The sequence below is a fragment of the Pipistrellus hanaki genome (genome assembly GCF_964339955.1).
Source record: "Pipistrellus hanaki genome assembly, chromosome: 8".
NCBI lineage: Eukaryota > Metazoa > Chordata > Mammalia > Chiroptera > Vespertilionidae > Pipistrellus > Pipistrellus hanaki.
Genome location: NC_140510.1, coordinates 73,298,348 through 73,321,850, shown reverse-complemented (window position 1 = coordinate 73,321,850; position 23,503 = coordinate 73,298,348). Strand labels below are relative to the sequence as shown.

Sequence of the window (23,503 nt, the reverse complement as noted above, 5' to 3'; positions counted from 1 at the left end):
GGAATGGAGAACTTTTGACATTAGTGTGCAGAGGGCAGAAGTGCCACACGAGTCACCTAATTCCTTCCTGCCCTGAGTCTGGGGACCAGGCCTGGAGGGTAGACCATCTGGCCAAAAGGAGAGTATTTTCAAGCCTTCAGAAGTGGGACATCCGTGGTTCCTGCCATCCCTTTCCTCTCTCCCATTTCTCCTTGGAATGGGACAGTGTATCTTATATCTGTCCCACCACGCATTTTGGAAACACATAACATATTTGATATCACAGGTTAACAGTTGGAGAGCAATTTGCCTGCATAACCTGAGAGAACATGAATTTGGGGGTGTGGGAGGGTGGGTAGGCATGTGTTAACGAAAAAAAACCCATTGAAACCTGTAAAGAATTTTTGTGAGTTTATTTGAGCCAAACTATTGACATATGTCGGGAAGCAGAACCTCAACAGATTGAGATAATGCTTCGAAGAATGGCGGGGTTACATTTCTATTGATACAATGAAATCAAAGGAGGGACATAGGTGGGTTACATGAAATTCATTGGTGATGGAGTAAGGAGGAGGGAGAAAGCAAAGCGGTGGGAAACTCCTGAGATTGGATAAAAAGTAAAATGATGGACAGGTACTCAGATGAGTGCTGGAACAATTAACATGATAATGAAGGAATTTGTGATATCTGTTCTGGCACCCACCATATTTGGTTGTGCCCCAGGGGCTCCGGAAAAAGGGAAGTTACAAGTTACCCAGACATCTCATAGATATGTTATCTTAGAGGCAAAAAAACAAACAAACAAACAAAAAAGGCAAATGGGCTCAGTAAAAAGATCGAAGTTGATCTTTGGGAAAATATCAGCCTAGAACATGACTACCCACTATAACCTGTTTGTAGTTAAATACTTAATTTTCAAACCATCTTTTGTGGTTATTTTAGGTTTCTAAGTTTGCAAGACTGCCATGCAGGCCTCCCCTGAGCTTGTCAGTTTAGCATGTGGCTCTTTTCTTTCACACATGGAATGCTGTGGACTGAATGTTTGTGTCCTCCCCAAATTCATCTGTTAACGCCTAACCCCCAAGGTGATGGTATTAGGAGGGGGGGCCTTTAGGAGGCGACTAGCTAATGAGGACAAAGCCCTCATCTATGGGGTTAGCACCCTTTTATAAAGGAGACCCCAGAGAGCTCAGCAACCTTTCCTCCAAATCCAGACACAGTGAGAAGATAGCAGTCTGTGAACCAGGAAGCAGGGCTCACCAGACACCAAAGCCGCTGGCACCTTGATCTTGAACTTCCTGGTCTTTAGAACCCTGAGAAATAAATATTTGTGTGTGTGTGTGTGTGTGTGTGTGTGTGTGTGTGCTTTAAATAAATCTCCCAGTCTATGGTATTCTATTAAGATAAGACATGGACTAAGACAAAACCCCTGAAGATGCTGTAGATCTTCAGGATAACGCAAATGAAAAGAAGAATTTTGATTTTCTATTATACCTTTTAGTGAAAATTTGTATCCTAAAACATGATCATGCAGTGACCAAAACTACAGAGAGTGATTAAAAAATGCTAAAATTGCCCTGACTGGGTGGCTAAGCTGGTTGAAGCGTTGTCCAATACACAAAAACACAGTGGGTTCAATTCCTGGTTGGGGCACACATGGGAGGAAACTATTCCATGTTTCTTTCTCACACCGAAGTTCCTCTCTTTCTCTCTACCTTTTCCCCTTCTCTCTAAACATCAACAAAACATGTCCTTGGGTGAGGATTAAGAAATAAAAAAGCTAGAATTATCATTGACATTTGGGAAATACCTCATTTATTGCTCTGATTTGAGAGTTTTAAGGGCAATCATAAACTCTTTCATTTCCTAAAGGAAAGACAAGATTAAGACACCCGGATGGACCAAGGTGTAAATGTTGAAAGATCATCTCTGGGAATCTGAAAAAAACAAAAGAAAGGCAGATGGTTAGTAATACAGTGTTGTTATACTGAACAAACAAAACAGAAACAGAGAACAAACTGATGACTTCAAGGTGGAAGGAGGCTTGGGGGCTGGGTGAAAAAGGTGAAGGGATTAAAAAGTATAAATTGGCAGTTACAAAAGAGTTATGGGGGTGTAAAGTACAACAGAGGGAGTACAGTGAATAATATTGTAAGAACTGATGTATGGCATCAGCTGGGTATGAGAGGTATGGGGGGGGGGGATCCCTTCATAAGTTATATATATGTACACCTGAAACTAATATAATACCGAATGTCAACTGTAACTGAAAAATAAAAAACAAAACAAAAAAAATATTAAGTAGGTCAAACAAGAAAATCTGAAAATCACTGCAGTAAAATAAAAGCTGAAATTCAGAGCTGCAAAAATAAAAAAATTGTCCGAATTCTCCTGGCATGTTCAGCTCTGTCCCTCTACCATGCCTCCTGGGGAGCAGCCAGCATCCGTGACCAGGAGACCGAAACCCCCCCTCTCGGACCCGGAGCAGGCAAGACCAGGGAAGCAGCCTGGGTCCTGATGGCATCACTGGACTGCCCTGAGCTCCAGAACTTCCTTTTGTTTCAGAAAAACAAATCTCTTTTCTGTTTGTTATATGAAAAATGTAATTCGGAAGAAAAATTATTTGTTTTTTAAAAATAACGTCAGTATCCATTTTATTCTTACCAAAATCTAATTAATTTTCACATTTCTTGAGTCATAAATCTCCTCATTCTCATTATGTTTGGGGATAAAATGCATCTTAAACCCAGAAGCCCTGTAATATCAAAGGCCTACACTGCGGTCTAATGCTATACCAGACTCAATTACGGCTGCAGTAAGCAGTTGAATATAGAAGTAGTCTCTGATCGTTCTAGAAGTGTTTTCAGCAGCTGAAAAATGAAACTGTGTTCTGTGAACATGTGCCCAGTGACTTAATATTTTCATAAAAATTTTTTTATTAGTTTGCTTGAAAGATACTTTCCAAATAATTGAATAGATCAGATATATATTTAATCTAATTTGGTTATTGAAGAAATTCAAATACCACATCAACTCCATTTTGACCAAATATTTAAAGAAATAACCTACCATGCCCATTTGCTATTTTTTAAAAATTTATCTTTATTGCTCAAAGTATTACAGATGTCCTCCCTCCACCCCCTTTTTTTAAATCAAGGAAGAAATAAAAACCTCCTGGAAACAAATGAAAATATATACCATTTGCTATCAGCACTGACTCAGTAGAGTGTGCTTTTTTTTGCAGCTGGAAACAATGAAATATCATTTTAAGAAGTTCACTCACTTTACAGGCAGCTGCTTTAGAGCATCTAGGAAGTAGCAAGTGGAGGAAAAAAGAGAATTTCCGTTGAAAAAGACAAACATGCCCTAGAATTCGGTCACAGATACCAAATTCATACTGATAACCTGGAAGCCATGGAAAAGGGATCCCAGCAGGGGCCTCTCCTCGCCATCCTTACCATGTCGGTGAACTGATCCACACAAGCCATCCGAATCTCCTCAGGCGTCGCCGGGCTGTTCAGGAGGAAGGTGTTGGCCAACCCCCTCTCTCTGCGGGCAGCAGCCACTGCATCGTGGATGGCGAATAACACGGAGTTTCCCATGAACATTCCAGTCTCACTCAATCCCTGAGAAGGAGGGCAGAAGGCAGTCAGGAAGGCATGGCTCCTTCAGGACTTGTCATTTGTGTTGACACACATGTGCACTCGCACACTCTCATGCACACTCACCTCCTCCGGCTTTATAACTCTCAGAGTGGGGTGCATCTGAATTGCCAGACACCGCCCCCCCCCCCCCCCCCCCCCCCGCCCCCAATGCCGATTGGTGTGTGTGGGGAGTAGTTAATGAAAATGCCCCAGAACATCAGGGTGGCAGGGCAGCTAACAACACCTGTTTCCCTGTCCAGGTCCAGAAGACCAGAGCCCTTTGTGCCCTCTAGAGTGCTTCAATTTGGTCTCTGGACCAACGATATCTATCTGGTGTCTTGTGGCTGAAAACCGCTGCTCTAGGCCATTTGTGTTTAACTCAAACCCTCAGCAAAAGAACCACAATCTTTGTAGCTGAGCTTGAAAGATAGTGAGGTGTTTGTTGCTTTTCTTTGTGCTCACTTCTCTTGTGAATGCTGGATGCTTTTGAATGAACAGTGTGAGGGCATTATATTTTAAAGAACCCTCCCGTGCTTCTTGTACTGATTTTCCTTCTTTCTTCCTTCAAAGGAGTCTGGTTCTTGTTCTGTGTCCAGGGCCTTAGTAGAAAGATGGAACAAAAAGGGCCCAAAGCAGATAAAGACTACCCTGGGCTGTGGCTTTTACTCTGAGGCAAATGTGGAGGAAAAGGTGGAGCTGGCAAAAGAAGGGATTTCCTGTGAGGTGAGGAGGGGAGGGAGGGGAGCAAGAGCAGAGAGGTCCTGTGCCCTATTTGGAGCACAACTGACCCCAACAGGCGGGGTTGTGTCAGGACAGTCTTTAGAGATATCCCTGACCAGAGTCTGTGCAGAGGTGGAGAGAGGACCTATTCATATAGAAAGTCTCATCTTCCTCCCAACTCTGACTACTAGGAAACAGAGGTAGTCTCCTGAAAACCTGAGGTTAAAGTTGCCATGTGTCTGGCCAGAGGTGGGCTCAGAATGGCACTGCGGGTGGAGAAGTTGTGCTTTTGTACATGTGTTGGAGAATCTTTGCTGCAAGTCTACATGGGCCAGTTATACCCCAGGGCCATGGAGCGTGTGCGTCCATGGCTATTTTTTATCAATGGCTATTCACACCTCAGAGCAAATCATCCTCAGTGAGAAATTTGTTTGAAGCCCTTTCTAACTTGGGGAGAGAGTGGGCAGAGGCAATAGGAGCAAGAAAGGACTGAGTCTGGAGGACATGTGGGAAGGGTGCAGAAAAGAAGGCTCTGGGCTGGGGAAATTGGCCTACAACTTCAGCTTTACCTCCCAGTGGCACTTAGCTTCATGAGTCAAGATGTTTGACTTCTTGTTTTATTTATATATACTGAGTGGCCAGATTATTATGATCTCTGAATGCATAATAATCTGGCCACTTAGTATATATCCTATATACTGTAATAAAACGTTAATATGCAAGTTGTCCCCTTAACCAGGATTTCGACCAGCAGGCAGGCTAGCCAACCGCCCATGTCCCCTCCCCCTGGTCCAACCCATGAATGAATTCATACATCGGGACTCTAACACACACACACACACACACACACACACACACACACACTGACACACTGAGTTGCCAGATTATTATGCCTTCAGAGATCATCATAATCTGACCACTCAGTGTATATTTCATGGTCTTTCTCAAGAGTGAAGACTCCACTTGGGGTTCTGAAGGCAGTGAGTACCGCTCTGCCATGAGTTTGCTCTCCCCTCCCCTATCTCCCTCTTGGCCCTGCAATTCCAAGGAGAAAGCAAATTCAGGGGACTGTTTCATTATTTCTTGAAGGAACAGGTTATTATGGGATGAACTGTGCTCCCCTCCAATTTACATGTTGAAGTCCTAGCCCCTAGTACTCAGTATGTGACTATAATTGGAGATAAGGTCTTTAGAGAGGTAATTTAGTTGAAATGAGGTCTTTAGGATGTGCTTTTAAGAAAAAGAAATTAAGCCGAGAAAGAGAGAAAGAAAAAGAGAGAGAAGAGAGATAGAGAGATAGAGATGAGAGAGAGAGAGAGAGAGAGAGAGAGAGAGAGAGAGAGAGAGAAAGAGAGAGAGAGAGAGAGAGAGAGAGAGAGAGAGAGAGAGAGAGAGAGAGAAAGAGGGAGAGGGAGAGAGGGAGAGTGAGAGTGAGAGGGATAAGGAGAGAGGGAGAGGGAGAGAGGGAGAGAGGGAGAGAGGGAGAGAGGGAGAGAGGGAGAGAGGGAGAGAGGGAGAGAGGGAGAGAGGGAGATCCGACCCATGTGCCATATATAAAGATGATCATGCGAGGACACAATGAGAATGGCCATCCTCAAGCCAAAGAGAAATCTCCGAATAAATCAAGCCTTGATCTCATACTTCCAGCCTCCAGATCTGTGAGTAAATACTGTATATCTGTGTTGCTTAAGCCACCCCAACTGGCATTTTGTTATGGGAGCGCTAGCAAACGAATAGAGGTGTTGCGTTCTTACCTTGGATGAGTAGATGCCTTTGGGATTTCGAGACCACACCAAAGTAACATAGAACTCTTCTGGTATTTCTGTGACAGTGGGGATTTTGTAGTCATCAGGACCCCGAGAATAAAGCACACCTTCCGGGGAGTATTTCAGTTCTTCTGTAGTATATAATCCCATGCCTTGGATAAATGCTCCTTCAATCTACAAGCAAAAATGGCACAGTTTATAAACATATGATGTTGGTTGAAAATGTATCCCAATGTGATTGCAAATGGAGTTCTGAACCATACATAGTAAGTCATTCTTGAAAGCATTGCAGAGAACTTACACAGGATCTTTCAGCATCTGGTGCTTGCCATCCTGCCTGGCCCTCTAGACTTAGCTCTTCTTGCCCAGGTACCTCACATTCCAGAGACTCAGCACTCATCAAGTTCTGGGGGATTCTCCAAGCCCACCAGATTCCTTCAACCCTCCAGTTCTTTGTAAAGACAATTTCTCTCTTTACTGCTCCCCACCTCGGCTTCTCCACTTGGCAAACTACTCTCTCTCTCTCTCTCTCTCTCGTTTCACTCTGCCTCTCAGTGGCTTATAAATATTATGAGGTCTGGCTTTAATTAAAATAAATATGTTTTATTAAAAGCCATGTGATTTCTATTACCTACAAGCTATTATGCTCTGAGATAAAACGTTCACAGTCCCCTATAAAGGGGTTATCTGCCTCAAGGTTAAAAAACTGAAGGAGAGTTACATGTTTCATTCTATTGAATTGTAAAATTACACAATAAAGTAAACAAATCTAAATGCTAAATGTGGATACTTCCAAATGTTTGTCCCTAAAGGAAAAGATTCAAGTCCAAGAGTTCCAGTCTAACACATTGCTGGTTTTTTCTTTCCTTTCCCAATGGGACAAATGTAGGGTTTTTCTGATGATAACATTTCCCTTTTGGCCTTTGCTTAAGCAACAAAGAAGCAGGAATAAGCTGGTAAGAGCAGATAGGAAGGTGAAGGAGAGGTGGGGCCTGAGGCCAGCTGTGCGTGTCAAACTTTACAGAATCTCAGGAGCAGGTTAAATGGGCAGATTACATGTTCCCGCCCAGCAAGCTTCTGATGGAGAAGTTGGCCTGGGTGGGCACAGAGACCCACATTTCCAAGAAGCACAGTAGGTGCTTTCCTTGCTGAGTCGGAGAACCGCACTTTGAGAAACACTGAGGGACCAATGAAACGGCCCCTCAAAAAGCCCATTGGGCAACCTCAGTCAGCCAGCTCCTTAGGACTCAGGAAGGCAGGAAGCTGTTGGCAGATGAAACCACATGTCTGTCTGTTGGGTTTAAAGCCAAGTGCTCAACCTGTCCAGCTCCTCAGGTGTAGGCTGGGGCCTGGTTGGCAGGTTTGGGAAGCACTGATGCGGCTGGCTTTATTTTGAGTAACAAGGTTACCGGGAGAATAATGCAAAGCCACAACAACAGCAGGAAAGGCTTTCACTTAAAGCTGAAAAAGGCTTTGGGTGTGTTAATTTACTTGTGAGATCTAAATCAGAAATTCAGCCAGAGAGAAATTGTTTTTTTAAGCATTTCTTTCCCCCTTTTATTTCTCTAAATTGTTCAGTCTACTTAAATTCAATGTGCCTATGAATATCAATGGAGCTTTATTATTATGCATTTATATAATATCCCCTAATTATAAACATCAATGTGAAGAACATTAGAAGGCAGGGAGAATTATAAGGCAGGATAAATGACACATATTTCTGCCACGTAAAGACAACCACTGCTAACTTTTTCTTGAATTTTCTTTCAATTTTTTATCTATTTGTGTGTGTGTGCAATATATGACATATACTGCAGAGTACCTGTAGCAGGTATAAGCATTTGGAGAACTCTGGGAAATAATGTTCTGAATGGAATTGACCCAAAGTCCCCTCGGGGCGGTCTGGAGCCACGCACCTGCCCGATGTCCAGGGCCGGGTTTATGCTGCAAGCGGAGTCCATGAAGATGTCGGTTCTGAGGAGCTGCGACAAGAGAACACGCAGGATGGAAAAGATCATTTAAAAACAGATCTTCACGGCATCTGTCTACCGGCCCCCGGGTCCCCATGGGCAGTCAGGGTGATTATTATCCACATAGAAAACGCGCCCATAGAAACACTCACTCGGTGACAGTGGAGAACACCCACCCCCTCTTTACCTTGTGAGCCCCAGTCAGACAGTCGACTTCCACTTCAGAACAGCCTGCTCCATAAACAAAGTATGGCCAAGGCTCCCCTTCCCCCTTCTCCCAGTCCATATAGGTCTGGTAGTCTCTGCGAAAAGAAACCCGAGGGAGAGAGAGGCTCCTTCCCGCCTCGAGGCCTGATCCCGGGGGGCGCTCTGGGTCCTGGAGATGAACAGAGTGCTCACCCAGCCCCGAAGGCCTCTCTGACCACCCTCCCAACAAGGGTCTCAGCCCAGACACTGAAGAAGGCCCATTGGTGTCTGAGCCCTACTCTCCATCACGCAGCTACTGTGCTAGGCCATGGGGGTGTCCCTCCTTGGCCTCCCCGAGCTCTCCTCCTGCACCCCTGCCCATGACTGAAGGGCTGACAGGGGGCACTGCTGAGCACCAGCAACCAGCAGGTATCTGTGCACCAGGAGCCCCACCATCCCTGCCTAAGTGTAATCTAAACCAACGCAAAAGCATCCTTTACCTGAAATACCCCGTAGAGGACAGGCTGATGGATTCCTTGTAGGCTTTTTCAATCTGAAAGAGATGGTTGATATGAAGACATGTTAGTGTGGGGACAGCAGTGTAATTCCGTGCTGGGCTCCCCTCCTCTGTGTGCAGCACCCTCTGCCCTTCACCCCGAGCGAGACTGAGGCTGCCTATAGGCACAGGCCATGCTTCCCCAGGGCGGCGCCCTGGGACCCTCCAGAGCCGCACGGGGTCAAGTTTATTATTTTTTCTCCTCCCTTTTTGGCTTTTTAAATTAGAGAGAGGGAGAGACTAGGTCATATTCATTTGCAATAGGCGTGTACACAGGTAGGTGTATATATACATACACATATACAAACACATATATGCATAAGTGCCTATGTGTGCATGCATGCATGCATGTACCCTGTTTCCCCGAAAATAAGACAGTGTCTTATGTTAATTTTTTCTCCCAAAGTTGTGCTAGGTCTTATTTTCAGGGGATGTCTTATCTTTCTATGCGCTAGGTCTTATTTTCGGAGGATGTCTTATTTTCGGGGAAACATGGTAGTATGTATGTATTTTCACCCTGCTTTTTTCCATGTCCTTTGGTTGGCTGTCTCAGTATATTACATCAGCTTCCCTGCTGGAGTACACTGGGTAGAGCTGGAGATAATAATGATGATGAGAATTGAGATAATTATTATTAAAAATAGAGTAACCTTTTGGTATTTGGTATTTGCCGTGATCTCCATTACTCTGGTGGGAAGCCCAGGCCCTGTGGTTGGCAGGAACCTGTGCTCAAAGCGCAGTGACAGTGAAGGGTGTTCTGCCAGGTGTGTTCTAGGGCAGAACGAGCCGCTGTCACCCAGTTAGAAACGAGGCTCTTCAGTGCAGCCACGGGATGAACACAGACTCCCTCTCCCTCTCAGAAAAGCAGAAGCGAGTGGTAGTAAATGCTTTGCTTCTTGCGTGGGTACCGCCAACCAGCCACACTGAGGGCTTTACCTACCCATCCAGATGCATTTGCCTTCTTGGGCAGGCTAAGGCGGACCACTCACCCAGTCCTCCCACTTTCCCTCCGGGTTTTTCTTGATGACTGGCTTGAGTCGGGCCATGAGAATTTGGCAAGCGTTCTAAAAATAGGAATTTGAAGTGACATGAGAAATGAAAGGCACAGGGAGTAGCACAATATTCAATATTCAAATCAATTCAAACATAGATGCCAGTTTGTAAACCTGCTTCCTAGGCCTCTAGGCAGAGTTTCTCAAACTTGAACAATGTATGGAACCCCTTTGAAAGAAACAAATATTCTGTGGATCCTGCAGTGTTAAAATTATTTTTTATTATAATGATGTTTAAATACATGCTAACATAAAGCTAGGCAGAGCCGCCTTAGGGTTATAGCTCTTTTATGTCTACAAAGCAAAAACCCAAATGACAAAGCGTGCAGACTAATCTATTATTATATACCAATAAAATTTGAAATAACATTAATTTAGTTGATGGATAATGTTTTCCTGAAGCTGAATGGCTGCTTGGAAGGTGGAAAAAGTCTCAACTGCTACAACACACGTACTTAGCCGGCCATGAGTTTGACATGCTTGGTCTAGTTAACAGATCGATGATCAACCACTGAGCCACATGGACTGGGCTTTAGCTTCCTCTCTTAATTCAAATACAAATCTGCTTTAACATACTCTTCTCAGACTCAGAATAGCCCTCCAACCCTCTATTGGTTTCTGTTCCTTCTGTTCTATCATCCCCTCTCTGGGAACGGTCTCTGGCTTCTTATGCATTCAGGAGATCCCTGCATTCATAAATCTATCTTTGCTGGTTCATTCAGTCTTCAATCACTGACCTCATTACAAATGCATGCCTTCCAAAAGAGTAACATACCCAAGGCAAACACAAGTCGCACAGTTCCTGCCAGTCCAAATATCAGATGGCCTTCCTCTTGTGACCTGACCATATACTCTGGCGCGTAACTTTAGGCTCAACAATCTAATGCTACACTAAGGTAAGTTTTCCCTTGAACAGAGTGAGGTATAGCAGAGACTGCTTGTCATTCTTCTGTGACATCTGAACTCCGTTTTGTGTGTGGAGAATTTTTTCACAGTATATTTCTTAGTAGAGTCACCTCCTCCTATTGGAGCTCCAAGTGCCAGTTACAAATTTTTCTGGCTTTCTTTGCATTAGAGAAGATTTCAAAATGCACAAAAGTGGAGAGAATAGAACAATATTTCCTCTTACACCACTTACCCAGTTTTAACAATGAGCATTTATATCCCAACCTCACCCCAGCGAGCTAACATTTTCCTCCCTCCCCTTGGCTCCCTCTCCTCCAACCATCATGACCCTCGCAGCTCCTCAAGCACAGTAAGGGAGCTGCTCCAATTCCCTACACGGAGGGCTCCTGTCCCTGCTGCCTTCAGACCAGGTTCAAGGGTCACCAACCAGTGCCTAGCCTGGTTTCCTGGCTGCCCAAGGTCACCCTAACACTTGTACTTTCTCTTTCCATAACTTCCTTTATTTTGATTCATAGCACCTGCCATTATGCTTCCTTCTTTTTCTTCTTTATTTATAATTACCTAATAATTTATTATTCATTATCTGACTAATTTTAGGCTAAGGACTCTAAAGGACAAGACTGGCACAATAGCTGACAAATAGCCCCTTCACCCAAATGGGGTGCTTCTCTCTCCCCGAAGCAGGCCTTGCAGAAAAAGTGGCCACAGACTGCTCCTCACCAGCCTCAGTGGTGTCAAAGGGTTGGAGCTGAAGAGGCTGGGAGGTTGGAGTGAGGGACAGGATTGCACTGCGACAGGTTGGTGTGCTGGCATCTCCATCTTCTCAGGATGGAGTGGCAGGAAGGGCTTTCTCCATCGCAAACCCAGCGAGAGACACTCCACAGACACTCAGAGAGCTTAGTGTGTGCCCTCTAGAGGTGGGGGCCTACAGATCGGTGTCTGCTACTGTTCACAAGCCTGTTAGCTCATTGGGGGAAAGGCAGCCCTCAGCAGTCCTGGAAGTCCTGGGCCATCTCTGGGGGAGAAGTTGTACTCTGTCGGGATGGAACATGTGGTGTGGGTGCTGCCTGGGGTATATTTTTTCTATTTTATTGAATTCTCTATATTTAACCATTCCAGTTTAAGAAGACTCGATGAAGACAAAACCAAAATGGAATCAATTTTCCCTACTCGCTGCTTTCTTTGCTTTGTGGCATTTAAGAGGCAGCTTATCTCTATTTCGGTAGACATCAATGTACTAATGCTTATTGATTTACTTAATCCATTAAGTGTTGCATTTAACTTGGAGTTATTCAAGATTTTTTACCCCAAAGTCATTTTTCTTTTCTGTACATTGTACTCCCATAGAAATGACCTGGGATTTAAGAAGGATTCTGGGGTTCTGAAATGAGCAGATTCACCTTCCTCATGGACGGGCAGTCTATTTACATCTACGTTGCAGGCTTTGTTATCTTTGCAGCCAATGAAGCCTCAGCTTTTGCCATATGTTCCCTCTGAAAGTCTAATGTGATCGCTGATAGAGGGCCTGGAGCCTCAAGAAGCCTTAGTGAGCCTCCAAAACTCTTGGTAATCAAGCCCCCAGGGAGCCCTTTGAAGAGCTGCAGGCAGTGTGAAGGGCAGGCAGGTGACATGTTGCCACTCCTTTCCTTCTAAGGAGCGCTCTCCCCATTTGCTGGACAGAGCTCTGCCCAGAATAGCCGATGGAAGCCAGTGTGTGGAAAGGCTCCCTTCTGAGACTTCCTATATTTTTAGTCTTCAGATAAAGAACTTCATTTTGTCTCCAGTTTGGCTGGCAATATTTACAGAGCCCTAGAAGAAGGTTTCTGTTGTCAGCTGAACTTTACCCATGGACTTTAAAACAATATTATTCTTATATGTATTTTTTTGGTGTGTGCAACTATCACTACTATTTCCAATATTTTTTCATTACTCCAAATAGAAACTCTATAACCATGAAGCAATAACTTCCCACTTGCCCTTCCCCCTCTTCCCCCCCCCCCCCCGCCCGACTCCTGGCACCCTCTAATCACCACTTTTTAAAAGGACCCCATCTGTAAGGGCTTCCTGCAAGGGATGAGGTGCCTCAGCAGAAAGAGGCCGGAGGAGGCCTGGGTTTAGGGTGGGGCTGGAGCAGGTCACAAGTGGCTAAAGCCAGAGGAGAGGCACTGACCTTGCTATCCTTGTTCAGAAGGGACTCTCTAAGGAGCTCACCATGGTGTCCAACAGGGAAGGAGTCAGGTATAGCAAGGCCAGGCCACACCAATGCCAGCCTAGTGTTCTGCCTCTTTCTTCTGTGCCCTCTCTTTCTTGGACTTTACAAGGGTCTGGAATGTAGGCTAGGAAGCTTATGGGGGGCAGGGGTGCAGGGAGGGAAATCAGGGGAGCCAGCCCCACCCCCTTTCCACCTGTAGGCCCAAGCTGTTAAGTAGTAGAGACACTGCAATTGGAAGTACATTTTGGAATTTTGGACTGAACATTTTAATTATTGAATGAGATGGTTTACTCAAATAAAAGTGATTAATGAGTGTTTAATGATCTTAGGTTGATTAGAAAAATTGAAGATAGATTTCCCTCAAGGGGAGGGAAAAAGAGGCCCACAGGGGAAGCTTCAACCACTCGAAGTCTCGCAACCTCTTAGAGGAGCGCCTAAAACCAGCTGCCTGACCTCTCTAGGCTTCAATTTCAGTTCCCATAAGAGAGGGGGTGGGGCAAGGTTATTTCCAGCACTGTGACTGGGTGACTGAGAAATGAAAGAAAAGTCACCTGCACCGCTCTCCCGTTGATGTCTGTCCCCATGGACCCTGCTGTGAGGGAGGCATTTGGCACGGTGACTGTGCTTGTTTCCGACAGGTGGATATAGGAGACGGGGATGTTCAGTTCACGGCTAGCCACCTGCCAGAAGCAAATGAAAACCACCATTGATATCATTGACTCTAAGCTTCCCTCCCCCCACATTAAGAGCTTTGATATTTATATATATATATATATATATATATATATATATATATATATATATATATATATATATATATGTATGAGAGAGGAAAGAAGAGGGAGAGGGAGAGGGAGAGGGAGAGGGAGAGGGAGAGGGGGGGAGAGAGAGAGAGAGAGAGAGAGAGAGAGAGAGAGAGAGAGAGAGAGAGAGAAACATCAGTGATGAGAGGGAATCACTGATTGATTGCCTCCTGCATGCCCTACACTTTTAAAAAGGGATTTCTTATTTTAAAAAGTGGAAATTTCTTATTGCAAATAATCTCTTGCTCTTTCAACAACAGTATTAGGAAGATTGCTTTGAATTAGCACACATAATGGCCCACCATTGGTGTTGCTAAGTAGGTTGTGCATAATAAGAACATAATTTCTCATCCTATTAAACACATTCATTTCTAATGAAGATTTGCATGAACACAATGTAGCTTTGAGCAGTTGCCATAAAGCCGAAAAATACTTTATCTTTGAAAACTGGAATCACATTTTTCAGCAGACCTTGATGAAACTTGGCTCTTTAGTATGCAGGAAGAAGAATATAACATATTTTCTCAATTCTAATACCCACTTCCATCAGTCTTCGGCATTTATGTGTTCCTGATATCAAAATGAATGTGATAACTGACCTGTGCACTTAGTGTGATGGTATTTCTCCTGCTCAACAAGAAAGGAGTTTGTTAAACTGACTGTACATTGTGATAGTCTTCCACAGTGGAAAAAAAAAAAATGGATACTTATCTCACCTGGATCATTTTCGTGTGGAGGCCTTGTCCAATTTCAGAGCCACCATGAGCCACCAAGACAGAACCATCGGTGTAGATGTGGACAAGAGCGGCGGCCTGCCAGGGAATAATTATTATACCAGTTTGAAAAACCAAATGTTGCCCGAGTTTAGCTGAGGTTACCAAATTAACAGTTTGCTCCACTGAGTCAATCTCTCATTGTTTATACTGGAGACAAAAGCTATTATTGGTGGCTACAGACAACCCTTTAACACCCTCCAAACTTAGGAACTGCCCCTGTAGAGAAAACATGTCAAACTTGCAGCCCATGGGCCACATGTGGCCCACAACGAATTTTTTTGTGGCCCAGCCAATATAACGGTATGTTAGGAACATTTTAATAACAATTTCGTAATTTAAGTTTTACAATATCCTATTATACATAATTATTAATAACGAACTACAATGTCTGCTAATGACTGATTACTATCATTGTGTTGCATTCATTTCCCTTATGCATTTTCTATGCAGGCACACCATTTCTCTCCACTAATACTAGCAGCAATGGCCACGTCCTTAGCCTTGTATTGATTTGTTTGGTGTGTGCAACAGAAAATATTTTGCTTTTGGAAAACAAGAAAAATAAGTTTACTTGAGTTATGCTTATTAATTTGGACAGTTATTCAGTGTCTGATAAATTAATATTCAAGAAAATACTAATTTTTATTAAAATGTTCTATTATTTTATGTTAACGGTTACTCATTTATATCAGCACTCTGTATTCAACACATCTCAATCAAAACAAACCTATGAAAATTGAAGCTTTTTTTTTTTTTTTTTTTTTTGCAGCCATATAAACCTTGCTTATTTGGCCTGTGTAACATGCTTTGAGTTTGATGTGCTTGCTGTAAAGCAGTGTTTCCCAAACTTCTCTCATGATGAGAATCACTTGGTGGAGTTGTTAAAATACAGATTCCTGAATCCCAACTAAGAAGAGCTAAACTAGAATTTTGGGAACATATAGGTAAAATTGTACACATAACTAGTGCTTTCAGACAGTAGTATCAGGACTATCAAAGTCTCTACAGGAACTTTTAAACTTTGTATTTTCACTTCATGACCATCTAACATGAGTAATGATGACCATATTCAATGGCATTGCCACATGCTTTCAGAGCCCATTTTAGATTTTATGTTGTTGATTGTATAAGCACCAAGCAGGATGATTGTAATTGATGGGGCATATTTGAGATAAGAGGTAAATGGTGAGTCATCACACCCTATACAGACATTTAGGATTAAGACTTCAAAATGACTTGAAATGTAGCAGCAGCCAGAACTGCATGAGGATTTAGTTTTGGAAAAGCAACATCACCCACCATGTTAAGTTAATGTAACTATTTTGAATATTACTGGCATTTACAATACTACTTTCATTTAATTCCCAAATTCACTTGTGTTCTGTACAGGCATCAGAACTATAAGAAGCTTGTTCTTTGTTGTCATACACAGTTAAGTAACATTAAAATAGATAATTTAAGCAACTGTTGAGAGTCCACTGAATTTTTCCTTAAAAGGTGGTCTGTGTGTTTTTCTGGATTCAGAAATATTTGCTGGGGAGAAGGATTGATCACCTGATCCCTCCTTCCTTCTCATCTTACTTTCTACCTTGTGAGTGGACTCTAAGGAGGGGAGTGGACAGAGGGGATTGGGGCATCCTTCATTGAAACCATACAGGGACCTGTATTCTTTTCTTTGTGTGCATTTGGTTATGGGATATTTCAGAGATTAATGGGGATAGAAACAAGTAAAAAAAAATACATAAATAAATAAGAAAATAAATAATAACAGAAACAGAAATAGAACCTCACAAAAAACTATCTAAGGTAAAATGAAAAAGAAGGCACAGTAGTCATAGATCCCAGTATGGTGACCCTGTGTAGTCATGGAGCCCAGGATGGTGGTGACTCTGTGAGTCATGGAGCCCAGTATGGTGACCCTGGGTAGTCATGGAGCCCAGTATGGTGACTCTGTGAGTCATGGAGCCCAGTATGGTGACTCTGGATTTCTGTGAGAATGGAACACTTCTGTCTGTTTTCAGTGTTTTGAAAGCTCGGTCTTCAAATGACCCTATTGCTGTCACTAAGAAGTTAGGCAAGAAGGAAAGGGATCTTCTTGTTCCCTCCAATTCCTACATGGACTTGAAATTTGACCCCATACCTCAAGACTCATTTCTTCCAACCTCACCTGATTGTAAAAGGCCTCAGGGAGGGCAATGCAATATTTCATGGGGACCACAGCAAGCCCCCTTTTCTTCCAATAATTATTCTTGTTAAATTCCTCAGCATCCCTTTTCCTAGCATAAAATGAAGATTTCTCCAGACACTCTTTCCAGCATCTTCGCAGGGGCTCTGGATTAAATGTCTGCTTATAGGCTGTTTTGCTAATTTTCTTAGGCATGTTTATTTCTCTAACCTGAAAGACAAGAAAAAAGCATTTTAAGCATACATGCTATTCCATTTGTGAAACATGTGTTTTTTGTTATATACCTAACATGAAGAAAATCTTTCTAAAAAAAGAAACAATTATTTAAATGGATATAAATATGTAAGTACAAATGTAAACATATAAACATAATGACAACCATAATGATAATAACAATAGAAACTACTGTTGAACACATCATATCTTCCAGGCTGCAGACTAAGTATATGATCTCAACAACTTTACAATAATACTGAGAAATAGTAGGTGTATTATAGTCCTATGACAAGTTTTGTTACTGGTGAGACAAATTTCTCCTGACTCAAAATTCTTTTACTTATACCCAATGTTTTTTTATTCTTAACTGTTCTCATGTTAGCTCCTCAAAATCTGAACTATGGTAGGATGTTTGCACAAATGGCTGTAATGATGCCAATCTCCCTAGTCATGATCTTGAGTGGTTTCACACGGACTATGGGACTGGCCATATGACTAGCTTTGGACACCAGGACAACACATATGTAATCCAAGCAAAGACTTGAAAAGTGCTTGCATCATGTTCTTACTTCTGGAAAGTCTATGAACTAGAATGAGACTAGACTCAGTGTATATTTAATCCACTAAGTTTTGATTGACTTGTTGCACAGTAAAAGCTTACTATTGATACATAGACTATCTACTTTAATTGAATCTTACAAGCTAATGTAGTGTTGTCTGTAGGTGCTCAATATACACTGAGTGGCCAGATTACGATGATCTCTGAATGCATAATAATCTTGCCACTCAGTGTATATCCTTGAAATACTTTTTCCATGTCTACCTCTGTTTCCTTTCCTTCTGGAACCCCTATTATTCAAATATTATTTTGTTTTGTATTGTACCAAAGCTCCCGTAGACTCTTCTCCTGCTTTTTAATTTTTTTTTTTTTCTGGAAGCTGCTCTAATTTGGTATTTTTTTCCATCTTGTCTTCTAGTTCACTGATTCGCTCCTCTGCTTCATCTAGTCTACTCTTGATGCTTTCTATTGAGTTTTTCATGGTAGCGATGTCATTTTTCATTTCTTCTTGGTTCTTCTTCAATTTCTCTTGGTTCTTCTTCAATTCCTCATGGTTCTTCCTCATTTCTTCTTGGTTATTGTCAAATTTCTCTTCCATTCTTTTTAGCCATTCTATGATCATTACTGTGAATTGATGCTCTGGTAGGTTGCTTGCCTCTAACTCGTTTACTTCCTTTTCTGGTGATGCCTGCTTTTCTTTCATGTGCGGGATATTTCTTTGTCTCCCCATGGTCTCTCTTTTCAGGATGTCTGGTTATGTGATGTTCCTTCTCCTTTCCTTGGGTGATCGAAGAACTCCCTTGAATCCACTTGTTTGTGCTGATTGGGTGTCACAGCTGTTCGTTGGTCTCCTCTGCTGGGGGTTTTCCAGGCCTCAGAGAAGATCCTCCTTTCCTGGTAAGATGGCGCAGCCTTTCCTCTGAGCCCATAGCTCAGGGTGAGGTCTCTGCTGCCACAGTGCTGGTTGCTTGGTCATTATATCCTGTCCAGCGGGCCCTTCCTTACCTTCCTTTAGAGTTCTGCCGCCCCTTAGCTGCCAATCAATATTCCCCGAGCAACTTAGACGCTGCTTTTATCTGTTCTGGGACCAGGGTCAGAACAAGTCCGTCTGTTCAGTTGCCATCTTGTCCTCTCTCAGTGTATATCCTATATAATAAAAGGCTAATATGCAAATTGCCCCCTTGACCAGGAGTTCGACCAGCAGGCACGCCCGCCAATCGCCCATGTCCCCTCCCCCACTGGTCAGGCTGGCCAGACCCCACCCATGAATGAGTTCATACACAGGGCCTCAGAGGTCATAATAATCTGACCATTCAGGGTATATTTGAACCATTGATGGCAGAGTTTTTTCCGGGGATTCTGACTTATTACCTACCTCTTCAGGGAGTAAGTTACATTGATATGCCACAGCAGTTATATAAGCTTCAACTACCAGTGCAACCTGGGGAAAGCCAAATCCTCGAAAGGCAGTGTTGGATGGCAAGTTTGTTTTGCAAGGCCTACCCCGGCACCGGTAGTTAGGAACATGATACGCACTTTCAGATTTCAGCACGACGAACTCTATCACCTGAATGAAAACAAAACGGAACTTCACATCTATCCATCTTTCAAAATCAGTTATCCAAATTCTATCTCTTACACAAACCCTTCACAGAATTTTGTCTAATTTGTATAAGAGATATCCATGCAAATAAAGTGCAGCACATACAAATCAATGGGTAACCTATGGGAAGGGCATGGTTCTTATTTACCAACTCAGACTCATCAGGGGTGCATCCACCATTGATATAATATTCAATGTCGACAGCTTTGATCACACCATTGTTCATGAATCCAATCTGCAAAGTCACATGACAAAACCATTTTCTCAGCAGTTCGTTACAACCAGATCCTGCTGTACACAAACACATCTGATCACACGTGCCAGTCCATACCCAGCTTATGAACATGATTTGATGTGACAGTCATCGGAGGAACATCCCAGGGGGACCATGGGATCCCAATAGAATGTTTTGATTGGTTTTGGGTAGCATCCAAATAACCCTTGCAGTCAGTATGGAGTTTAGTAGTTGTTTTATGACTGATTGGTTGTCCCTGGACAATATTTTCAGCAGTCTCCTACAATTTTTGCTCTCACTCACTTTGTATTTTCCGAGGAGTGGGTGGCGGCCAGCAGTTATCAGCATGTCATCACCACGTTCTAGAACAAACCGGATTGGGCGGCCAGTTCTGTAGGAAGTGACTCTGTTAATACGCTGGGTGCTTCATAAAGGTGTAGAAATTTGGAGATGGTGAAAGGGGACTGGAAATAACCTAACTTAGTGGTTTTCTATGGGGGTAGCAACATACCTTAAACAACATTTTGAAAATTTGTGGGGATATTAATATGTAACAAACAAATAAATACAAACACAAAAACCCCTATTAATGTTATCCTGATTTAGTCATGTCTGAGAATTTACATTATTTAGTTAGGTTACTTTATTTTTATTTCTTTTTTTTTTTTTTTTTTTTTTGTATGACAATAAGGCACTGTATGAGAATTTTGCAACTGAGTGAATTAGTAGGTTATATGATGATGATGTTCACGTTGGATATTAAAAGGGGCATTAAAACACGTGCCAAAGGGGAATGCTGAGAATGAAAGGATTGAGAACCAATCAATAATCCATTGAGTTCTGTCCCCCCTTGCATGCAGACTCCCCGTCATAAAGTGCCCGTGGGGGACCCCGCTGGCTCCGGAGCGGATGCTCCACGGGCCCACCCCTCTGCTCACAGGACAGGCTTTGCTATGGTTGGAAAGTGCCAGTGAGCTGTGATGTTCACAGTGTTTCTTTCCGCAGCGATAATCTGGGATAAGTTACGTTTGTCCTGAACATACTTAGTGAACTCTGGTGCGTAAGGGGTTCACAAAAAGTCACGGCTATTCCCACTCCTACTGTGTCGGTTTCTTCCATCAGGATGATGTGGAGGTTAAGTGAACATTCCCAGGCGGCAGCCAACCCTGCTGTGTTTCATCACAGAATGTGTCCCTTGTAAGGTTGGGGCTTTGACCTGCCGTCCATTCAGCCACCTTATTTTGATTTATGTTAACTATTTATTTATTTAGTTATTTTAAAATTCTCACCTGAGGATATTTTCCCATTGATTTTTTTTTTTTTTTTTTTTTTTGAGAGAGAGAGAGAGAGAGGAAGAGAGAAGGAAAGACAGAGAGAAATATTGATGTGAGAGAAGCACATCGATTAGTTGCCTCCTGCACATGCCAGAACCATGGCCTGGGGCCAGGGAAGAGCCTGCAACCAAGGTACATGCCCTTGATCAGAACTGAACCTAGGACCCTTCAGTCTGCAGGCTGACACTCTATCCCCTGAGCCAAATTGTTTAGGGAAAAATGTTTGTTTTAAATTGTTAAAATAACCCCAACCAGTTCAGTTCAGTGGATAAAGCATCAGCCTGCAGACTCAAAGGTCCCAGGTTTCATTCCCATCAAGGGCACGTATGTTAGCTGCAGGCACATACCCAGTAAGGAGGTGTACAGGAGGCAACTGATGGATGTTGAGAGTTTCTCTCTCATCGATGTTTCTAGCTCTCTATCCTTCTCCCTTCCTCTCTGTAAAAAATGAATAAAATATATTTAAAAAATAAAACAAACATTTTAAAAATTGAAAGTCAATGTAGTTCATGAAGAAGTAATATATAGTTATGTCTGGGCACCAGTCAACATCTATAGTGATTGCATTTATTCCACACAACTATCTAGTGAACCAGGTAGATATTACTTTCTTCATTTTCCCGGGGAGGACACTGAGGCGCCTTGCCTACGGTGACCCTGACGGTTGGAGAGTAGGTAGATCAGTGCCCCTTTACCCTCATGCTAACCACACGGGAAGTGACAGCATGTGACCAATGGAATGAACCCCAGGGTGGGCGCAGGGCTGGAAGGACATGGGGGCACCTGTCCCGCTAGGACTTCTGACATAGTAGCTGGCACTGTGACTCTTACTTGTTGGCGGCCACAGCACTGACAGCTCCCAGCAGGGCAGGCTTGGTTATTTTCCCCCCAAATGCTCCTCCAGCTCTTTTTATGTGGCAGGCGACTCTATTCTCTGGGATGTTAAGTGCTGCAGCCACAAATTCCTGCAAGAGATAAGCTCGCAAAGTCACAAAGTCCAATTTAATAGGCTATTTCCTCATCCATGTTCTTCCCCTCTGCATAGTAAAAGACAGTCAGTACTTTAGAGAATACAGTACTTAGACAACTTTGAAACCATCATCACAACCCAATTTTAGGATATTTTAAGTATCCCCAAAGAAACCTCGTATCTATTAAGCAGCCACTTCTGAGCTCCCCCTAACCTCAACTCCCTGTAATGCCCCCCCACTAAGCAACTACTAATCTGCCTTCTGTCTCTACAGATTTGCCTGTTTAGAACATTTCATATATGTGGAATAATACAATGGTGGCCTTTTGTGACTGGCTTCTTTTGCTTAACATTGTTTCCAAGGTTCATCCATGTTGTAGCATGTACCAGTACTCCATTTTTTATTTTTAAATTTCACCCAAGGATGTGCTTTTATATTGATTTTAGAAAAAAAAGAGAGAGAAAAATTGATGAGAGAGGGAAACATAGATCAGGTGCCTCCCATATGTGCCAAAACCGGAATTGAACTGGCAATCTTTTTAATATACAGAATAATGCTCTAAGCAACTGCCCTCTCCTGCCAGCCCAATCACCCCCAATTCCCCCCTCTGATGGCCTGGTTGTTCGTCATTGCCCTCCTACCAGCCTGGTTGCCGCCAACTGTGCCCCCTGCCAGCCTGGTTGCCCCTCACTGCCCCCTTCTGCCATCCTGGTCACCCCTCTCTGCCCCCCTCTGCCAACCTGGTCACCCCACACAGCCTGCTGCTCAGTCATTTGGTTGTCCCTCCCTCATGATCCCCCTGCTGGCTTCGTTGCTTCACTCAGCCTGTTCAGTTGTCCGTTTGGTTGTTTCTGATGTGATGGCCTCTGGCTCTTTATATATATATATATAGAAATTCCCCTGTTCCTAGCACTGTTCTAGGACCTACAACTCCTCATTTCAGAAGAAGGAAATATCGGGGATTTTCTTTGCTTGCTTGGGGGTGGGGTGCGGTCAGGCTTTATAACTCAGCCACTAGAGCAGGACTGGAATTCACACACTACTGTGCTGGGCTGAAATGCCTTGGACATGCAACCATGCACATGTGCAACACAAGATGCAAAAACATGTATAGAGAGAGAACCAACACTCATCCACCACAAAAAAATTTGAATGCACATGTACTACTAATTCAGGTAGAGAAGCAATGCAATAGATCCATAGAAGGAAATGTAATTACTACGATTAAATTTTACACCATCAATTGCCATAAGGGAAAGAGGAACTTTGCCCTATATTTTAGAAGGGAGAAAACATTTCTGATCTCCTTAAAAGGTCTGCCCATTTAGGGAAATACTTGCCCACTTCCTCCATTACAGATGGTAGCCAGCGTCAAGTGTGCAGGGAGTTTGAGATGGAGAGTGGGAACAATCAAAGCTCCTCTAAAGAGGAATGCCTGGTGTATGGGCCTCACACCACAGTCATCTGGAGCCTCAATTTCAAAAAATATCCGGTTACCTGCACTTGGAGGGGAAACTGTGCTCCCACGTGTAACACCATTTCCTTATCTTCTTCTTTTGGGATAGCCAGGATGGTTTGTGTTTCCATGTAAAAATGTTCCTGCCCTTCCACGTGCATCTCACCTGTGAAGCGTGAACACAGGACAATGTTTGTCTGAAAGTCCCACACTGGGGGCTCTCAGTGGGGTTTGGTTTATCAAGGGCAAGTTGCTTCGGCTTATGGAGAAGTGGACTTTATGTCATTTGGTTAAACCAGTGTTTTTCAACCTTTTTTGGGCAAAGGCACACTTGTTTCATGAAAAAAATCACGAGGCACACCACCATTAGAAAA

At 43.1% G+C, this 23,503-nt stretch overlaps 1 protein-coding gene across 1 annotated transcript in view; it reads right to left on the bottom strand.

Annotated features, from left to right (window-relative positions):
* Positions 1 to 1,862: 1,862 nt before the first annotated feature.
* LOC311627049 (aldehyde oxidase 4-like) overlaps positions 1,863 to 23,503 on the bottom strand; it is a gene marked incomplete at both ends in the record, with an annotated part of 55,350 nt that continues 33,709 nt past the window's right edge. The window contains 15 exons of the mRNA XM_084893176.1: positions 1,863 to 1,916; positions 3,438 to 3,605; positions 6,098 to 6,283; positions 8,026 to 8,091; positions 8,267 to 8,381; positions 8,766 to 8,818; positions 9,811 to 9,885; positions 13,543 to 13,671; positions 14,511 to 14,606; positions 16,738 to 16,965; positions 18,906 to 19,097; positions 19,282 to 19,368; positions 19,672 to 19,759; positions 21,534 to 21,667; positions 23,171 to 23,295. Coding sequence (XP_084749302.1) covers positions 1,863 to 1,916; positions 3,438 to 3,605; positions 6,098 to 6,283; positions 8,026 to 8,091; positions 8,267 to 8,381; positions 8,766 to 8,818; positions 9,811 to 9,885; positions 13,543 to 13,671; positions 14,511 to 14,606; positions 16,738 to 16,965; positions 18,906 to 19,097; positions 19,282 to 19,368; positions 19,672 to 19,759; positions 21,534 to 21,667; positions 23,171 to 23,295 — 1,796 coding nt within the window. The remainder of the gene's footprint in view (positions 1,917 to 3,437; positions 3,606 to 6,097; positions 6,284 to 8,025; positions 8,092 to 8,266; positions 8,382 to 8,765; positions 8,819 to 9,810; positions 9,886 to 13,542; positions 13,672 to 14,510; positions 14,607 to 16,737; positions 16,966 to 18,905; positions 19,098 to 19,281; positions 19,369 to 19,671; positions 19,760 to 21,533; positions 21,668 to 23,170; positions 23,296 to 23,503) is intronic.